The sequence below is a fragment of the Dendroctonus ponderosae genome, unplaced genomic scaffold (genome assembly GCF_020466585.1).
Source record: "Dendroctonus ponderosae isolate FM_Combo_2020 unplaced genomic scaffold, Dpon_F_20191213v2 Dpon_F_20191213_650, whole genome shotgun sequence".
NCBI lineage: Eukaryota > Metazoa > Arthropoda > Insecta > Coleoptera > Curculionidae > Dendroctonus > Dendroctonus ponderosae.
In genome coordinates this window covers 352-8,398 of record NW_026018868.1, presented here as the reverse complement: position 1 = coordinate 8,398, position 8,047 = coordinate 352, and the positions used below count along the sequence as shown (strand labels likewise).

The following is an 8,047-nucleotide window of genomic DNA, read 5'->3' as shown; positions in this document are numbered from 1 at the left end:
CAAATTACAAATTACAAGATCTGTTTACGTTTGCTGGATTTCCAGTAGCTTGACTTAATACACGGTTCTGAATGTATATAAGTAAAAAATGTTTATTTGTCTTTAAATATTCTGACACCAAGATATCCCGCTTTCAGGACGATTTTAATGTGTCGGCTCGCTATTTCCATTTCGTAAATAATCATACAGTTAACAAATTGTTAATTGGTTTGATTAAAAAATGTATTTATTTCACCCGCTTTTTCGCATTGGTTATCGAGTTATCAGGTTCATTCTTCATGTCATTCAGTCGAATTAGTCGAATGTTCAATAGTGGATAGGGAATACTTTGCGCGATTCACTCCGACCAGATGTCGAAAAATTCTGGAATATTTCCATTTTCTAAGGGATTTTTTTAATTTGTCGCGGATTTAGAACGTTTTCTCCATCAATTGCGTGATTTTTGACCCAAAATGCAGCAATTTGACCCTACATGAGGATGTTGAAGGTTGTTCGCGAACTTAAGGTAATTGCGACTAATTTAAGGCAGAATTTGGATACAGAAAGGTGTTAAGCGCAATTTTTCATCATTTAAGTAATCATATTCAATTTGATGAACAAGATGCGATTTATTGCGATTATTTAGATTTTAAAGGATATGCATGTTACTTTGTTGGCCTTCTTACCTTTTGCATGTTATTACGATTAAAACACGACAGACATGTGCGTTTAAATCCTACAAAAAGGTCGCCATAAAGAGTGCAAAATACAATTTTCCTTCAGATCTGCCTTGTGGAATTTAACTCAATAAATGGCAGAAAATATGGAAATTTTTAGCCAAGTTGTTCGAAAGGATGGATAGGGCGTGTCGTGACTCGATGTCCATAGATTAAGGTATTATTTTTGAGTCAATTTTCAGTCAAAAAAGCCTTACACACTTTTAACTTTTAACCAAAACTCACTTCAAATAGTTGAAGACACTAATTTATTGATTGGTGAGGCTACGTTTTCACTACGGGAAACCATTGGATGCGTCCTGTTCAAAAAATTATTAATTATAAAGTATTCATCTACCTACCTAAGTGCATTTTCTTAAAGCTACTGGAGAACGTCCCTTGCAGAAAGAACAGGATCAAACCCAGTAGAGGGACTATTTTCGATTATTTTAGGAATCACTTCCTTTTCATTCAGTTCTTGCTGCACTGGACGTTTTGGAGTAGCTGTAGAAAATGCACATTAACAAATATTTTCTTATTAGGGATTCTTCTAGCAGGAAACCTCTACTGCTATTTCCGCACTGGCTTTCTTGAACTTCCGTCGCTGTCTCCATGAATAACATGAACTTTTTATTTGAAAACGTATGCCTACTTACATATCAAATTAAGCTTAAAATCTGATCGTCCATAACAAGCAACAATTTAATAACAATTAAGTTAATTAATTTACGGTGTTTTTTATTTTATTTTGCCTTTAACAATTGAATTGTGCAGAAAACGGTGCAAGGCATTTTTAACTTAAACATGACCATGCAATCCGCTCAACGTAAAAAATAAATTTTATTGATTAATTAACTAATTAGTCAAAGTAATGTTCACATTTTTTAGCACAAATTACATGGTAGTAAGTAGTTAATACTAATGAATTTTGTTAACTATATATTGTTTTTCCCACTCGACCATTGCTATGCAAATCCTCATTTGGAGCTTCTAGAAGGAAAAAATGTATGAAAAATTTAAATGTTTTCACCCGGTAACTTTCATGTTTGATAAATACGTTTAGAAATGTGATGATATCGCTAAACGACAAAATTTGCACAGCCAGCCATTTTAAACGAAATCAGACCACCCAAATACCGTATTTGTTCAACACTTGTCAGCTACACATTAGGCTCAAGATTAACAAATTTAGAATATATAGAAGCCAGTGAATGGTACTATTTTAGTACCCTGTTTGTAGAATTGCACAATTTGAAGCTGCAAATGTAAGTAAATCTGTATAAAGATGTTTTGTACTTAAACAAATTCTCTGAATCAAAACTCTTTTGGTTGAGTAACTGAATTTCTTGTTAAAATCTGTGGCCCCCATAGTCGGTTATTTGAAAATCATGCAAGTTTGTTTAGTGGTGTTTTGACCAMCTTTTCCTATTTTCGCTCTCTTTTCAGAGAAAATACGGTTTTTCACCACTGTTCATCCATTGAAATTCATAAATTTTTCGCAAAATCGCATTTTTTGCCGAAAACACCATTAAGAAAAGTTGTTGATAGAGGAAATTTCTATAAAAAGATCTTTATTTCTTATGATTTGTGAACTGCAAGTGAATCATTATTCACGTGCTAATTTCCATTTTAAGTTTCCACTCTGAATTACAATTGGCTACAGATGGCACGAAATTCTATGCTCACGATCACACGTCATATCAGTGTGAAACTCTATTAAAGAGAAAAAATTGATCAGTTTAAGGTAGAGTAGCTAAAAATTAATAAAATGACACTGAATCTACTTTTGGTATGATTGCATAAACGAAATTAGACTCAGAATCACAAGAAAAGCTCGCCTTATTAGCGTCAAAACATTGAACTTGACGATCGCATTTTTTGCATTGAAACATGAATTTTTTAAGTGTAAAATATATGAAAATTCTCTTGATTTCTTTTTTTTTTCTTTTTTTTTCTTTTCAAATCTGTTTAACGCCGTTTAAAAAACAACTAATAATATACTCTTGGCTTTCATATCCGAATCAACTTTGCTAATGGTTGAGATTTTGGTTAAAAATAATCATATGTCGAGGAAGATGTGCACTTATGCTTTTAAAAACTCGCTTTGCGGCTTTGCTTAAAAATCGACAAAAGCTTTCAGTTTTCAGGGACACATTTATATCGGTTTTTTCCTTTGTAAATGGCATTAAATGGTATGCGTTGTAATGTTGTTGTTTTTTGTAATGGACTCGTGGGTTGAAATATTAAATTTTGAAGAAATTTAATCAAATAAAGGTTAAATTGGAATTTATGCTGTTGAAACTCTCACTCACGTTGGAAATGTTGAAAATGTTCTCCATTCACCTCTTGCAAGCACAACTTCTCACAATATTCTCGATCGTTGACACTGTACATATGGTGTAATTTGTTGGTAATATTTAGTAATACGATTCCATAACTCTGCAAGTTTGAAATCACTGATGTAAATTATCGATACCCCAATATGCTATAAAAATACAGCGTGATTCAGGTTTAATCTTGATAACTTCAGGACGCGATAGAAGTTCGCATAATATTCCTACATGAAATGAAATGTAGTCCTAAATTTACCAAGAGTAAACCTGAATCAACACCAAGTCTAAACTATTCAAATGATTAACAAATACTGTTAGGGAAGAGGAAATAAATATATAGGACTTTTATGTGCTGATCAAAGTAAAAATACACTTGAAAATTTTGTTAGGGTGGAATTTGAAATACAGCTAATGCCAAAAGATCATTAAACAGTCGCAACAGAATTTTTAGAAAAGTTTTATGAATATTATTTTCAGAAAAGTATGAAAAATACATTTTCCAGAGCTCTACTGATTGTAATGACATTGAAAATATGTGAAGGAAAGTCAACTTGTACACAAACAGACAACGTTTATAGGAGTTACAGAATTCCTATTCCGAACGAAAGGAATTGCTTATCATGTCTACAGTTTGATTACCGAACTCAAGAGTTTCCGCGGTGGCTGTGTTCAGATGACTCCAATTATTCCGATGACATCTTTTATGTAATGTATGAAACAGTTGCTTACGGTGGACAAGAACAAGAGCTCAAAATTGAAGCAACTAACTTCACGAGATATTCAAATGAGAATAATTTTCAATTCAGCAGCGTAAGGATACTTGACATTTCGCAAAATAATATCGGATTTATTCCCGAAGCATTTTTCCTTTTATTTCCACATGTATGGTCATTAGATATTAGCAAAAACAACCTTACGTCTATAAGTCGAAGTGATTTTATATATTTAGAAAACTTACAGGTTTTAGATTTGTCGTTCAATAGAATAACTCATTTATCTGATGCGTTTGCGAATGTTGTCGATTTGTTTGATATCGACTTAAGTCATAATAAAATATCGAATATTCCGAAAGATCTATTTCAAAGTCATATGCATTTAGAGAATCTGAATTTAAGTTACAACGAAATGGTTCGTTTTGAGATGGAGATGCCAAAGTATTCCAAGTTTATCTTGAATGAGCTGGATTTAAGCTTTAATAAATTAGAAAACGTTAGTATCAATAAAGATGTGAAACGTTTAATTATCAGTTATAACAAATTAACTGAGTTTTCCTTAAGCCTTGGCGAGAATTTCGTCTCGTTAAATTTAAGTCATAATCGACTGGTAAAAATCGATGACCATTCGATGTTAAATGCAGTTAATGTTGCAGATATAGACTTGAGTTACAATAAATTGCAGAGACTACCTACAGGCAGTTTTCGAAATCAGCAGAAATTATCCTCTCTCGACATTTCCAACAATTTACTTGCTGAAAGCTCGTTTGGATCATACAATAATTGGGCGACCTTTTTTTACAGTTTCGCTATGCTGAAGTCGGTTGATTTAAATAATAATATGTGGATATGTTCAGAATTAAAAGATATTATGCATATGCTAAAATCACGGTCTATTGATGTGATTCAAGGAAATGTTCATAACAGCAGCAATATTTTAGGCGTAAAATGCATTGAAACATACCGAAATAATACCAGCCGTTTTAATGAATCTGAAAGTGAGATTGGCCAAACTATTGGACTTGATATATTGACTCAGGTGCTCGAAAATATTGATCCACATTTTAAAAGATTGGAGGAAACCGTACTGAATCACACTTCAAGTAATTTGCAAAAAATAAATACCACTATTATTAATATGGATAATTTTAAAACGAACATCAGTACAGTAATTAATGATATTTTGGCAAATATCAGTAAAACAAATGTTTTTTTTGAAAATTTTCCATCAAATAATAGCAGTATAACAAATAATGAAAAAATAGACTATCAGTTTATTAAAGACAGGGTTGCAAATGTGGAAGAACAAATTAAAAGTATTGCTGCATATCAACAGAACTCGGAAAAAGTCGTTCATCCAAACTCTGAAACTGCGGACAAAATTCTGGCAGAATTGTGGTCGCGACTCGTAAAAAATATGACACAACTAAGCCCAAAAACCACAGACTCGGAAATTAGTGGGGCAAAAAATACTGCAAAATTAACGGTTCACTCTGATAAACAGGTAGCTGAATCTAAAGAAATTTTGGAAAGAATCAGTGAAGGTACAAATGCTGTTTCGGGAATGGTAGTTCAGAACTTGTTATTATCATTCATTCTCGGTGCACTATTATATAACTTATTCATCAAAATTAAAGGAAAGAGGCGAAATGCCCCTCGAGATGAACTCAATTTGGTTCAAGCATGATTCGCTTGTTGTTTGGCACGACAAAGTATTATTTAAACAACAATGCTTTTGTGTATCCCTGATTGAATGCGTAGATCTTGTAACACAAACACATGGTGTTCCACACGGCCATAACAGCTAAAATAAGTGATTTTAGTGATTAATATTCTAAAGTGTTTCTGAATTAAATTTTAATTAATTGTTGATGTTATCCTGATATCAGTTATTATATTATTGAACGGAAATGTATTTTTTTCAAAAATCATTTTAGGACTTGAGTTCTGTACAAAATAAGCTTTTCATGTGTAGTCGAATCTTGACCACTTTTCTTGTTCGACCAGCCAACTTTATTTAGTAGCGGTGTGATCATATCATGGATTCAAAGGAAGAAACTTGATAATTCTTGCTTCTTCGAAAACGGCAATGACAGAACATTTTTGTGGAATATTCCACACATTTTTTACCACGTTTCCGTCGTTTGAATCCTTTATTAAAGCGAGCTTTATTTTTCCACGAGTCACTTCATTCTCTCACGCATCTCTTATTCATCGTCATACTATCCCCAATACTCTTCAAATTAGTGTTAAAAACTCCGTTTCTGTTGAAATAATCCCACATCCATTTGCTGGCTTAAGCTCAGGCGATGTTAATGGACAATAAATGTCTGGACAAATCCTCAACTGCCTGGGAAATGTGCAAAACTGGTCCATTCTACATATTTCCCATTGGTTCGGGTTCGAGTCTCTTATAAAATTGCGTAAACTTTCAACATTTGCCAGTATCATTCACCACAACAGTTGGAGATGCAATCTGAAATTCTATTTTCTTGAGCAATTTTATATCCTGAATGAAATTACGTGTAACTCCTCATCGAACGGTTTCGTTTTGTCATTAGCCGTATTTACTCCATTATTGGGAGAGAAATAGGGCTTCTCTGTCCGTAAAATACTAGACATTCTCAATTTCCATCTGCGCTTATATTTGTAATCAACACTCCTACCTGAAAACAAAATCTGCATTTTGTCCAAACTTCAATAGCAATTTTTTAGAGTGCCTTCAAAAGTTCTTCCGTAAAATATTCCAAACCATCGCATTGGTAATTGGTGCTGATTCCTAGCGGATTCGTATCGGCCTCAATCTGATTTTTCTGAAGAACTTTTGGAACTTCAAGATTATTACTTTTTCGGTCGTCAGATGCTGTTTGTATAAATTCTCTAATAAAACTGGACCTGCTCTCAATCCCATTTTCATATACAACATTTTTTCAGGTTCATATTGGTATTGCTACATTATTATTGTATTTATTTTGGGAACAATGGTTGTCCATATAAGCAACAGGTTTTCATTTACTTTTGTTATTAATTTGAATTGTTATGTATATTTTGAATAATCCAAAAATTGGCCGTAACAATTCATGTAGCATTTTATCTGGAACACCCTGTTTGTGCTATATCTTTTTACTTTCTTCGAAATGATTTACACGCTGTATTCAGCTTCTGCTAATACTTCATTGCAATTTATAACGCCATTCGCTTACCCTGGCTACTGAATGTGTTTTTTTGTAAATTAAATTTTATAGAATTACAAACATTTGTGTAACGTTTGCTTTTAGCTAGGACTCATGTATGTTTTTATATTATATGTTATATTAAATAAGATGTGGCTCAGATGTAAAGCTATAATAAGTAATATTGTTTATAATGTAGCGTTTTATAGAAGCAATAAAATTAGTCTTCTTATTTAAAAAATTGTATTATTCTAAGTAATATTTCGCTTAACACCTTATTTTGGTTATTTAACATCAAAGTTTAAAAAGCTGTTGTGTCCTGTCGCTTTGTTTTTTTTCTTGTCTGGCTTTAAGAATTGTTCCTCACTCCATGAAAATTTTTTTAAAGTTTTTGCAACTTTCATAAAAATTAATAAATCCGAAAACTAACCAAACCTCATATTAATGAGGTTTTTAAACTGGAGTTCGTTTGGATACATTCAAATTTGATACGCAGTTGCCATCAAAAGTAGATCAGTTTCTAATAGTCACAGTTTTAAAAGATGTTATGTGAATGTTGTTTTTAGGAAATTATGGCCAGAGTATTTGTTAATGTTGTTTTGATTGTTCTGATGTTGAGACCGTCTAAAGGGATTTCAAGTTGTTCCGAACAAGGATTTGTTCTACGAACGTACAGAGCTTCCATACCCAATCAACAATATTGTTTGTCATGTGCCATATTTAGAAAGGAAAATATACAATTGCGACAGTTTTTGTGCATTGGTTCCAAATATGATTTAGCTGATCAAAAGAAATTATTTAATTCTATTCGCATTCTGCGATCCTATTCACCGATGGAACTGAAAATTACAGCAGGAAACTTTACCACATATAAAAACGATTTTTCTTGGCGTAACAATGAAATTAAGAAACTTGATATTTCAGAAAATGACATCGGTATTATTCCAGAAGCATTTTTCTATTCATTCCCAAATTTACTGTATTTAGATCTAAGCAGCAACAACTTAACATCTATAAGCGTACACGACTTTCGATATTTAAATGGCTTGCAAGGATTAGATTTGTCATTCAATCGAATAAGTAACTTAACTGATGCGTTTGAACCTATTTTAGATTTGTTTGATATCAATTTG

The 8,047-nt window shown here is 32.5% G+C and overlaps 1 protein-coding gene across 1 annotated transcript; it reads left to right on the top strand.

Moving 5' to 3' along the window:
- Positions 1-1,599: 1,599 nt before the first annotated feature.
- On the top strand, positions 1,600-7,155 carry LOC109535774 (protein artichoke). The gene is made up of 2 exons (XM_019901768.2): positions 1,600-1,960; positions 3,506-7,155. Exon 2 carries the CDS (start codon positions 3,512-3,514, stop codon positions 5,426-5,428), a length of 1,917 nt encoding a protein of 638 aa, XP_019757327.2. The 5' UTR covers positions 1,600-1,960; positions 3,506-3,511; the 3' UTR covers positions 5,429-7,155.
- Positions 7,156-8,047: the final 892 nt, after the last annotated feature.

Excerpts from the sequence above, each read along its gene's own strand:
- LOC109535774 (XM_019901768.2), top strand. The coding sequence starts at position 3,512 with ATGAAAAATACATTTTCCAGAGCTCTACTGATTGTAATGACATTGAAA.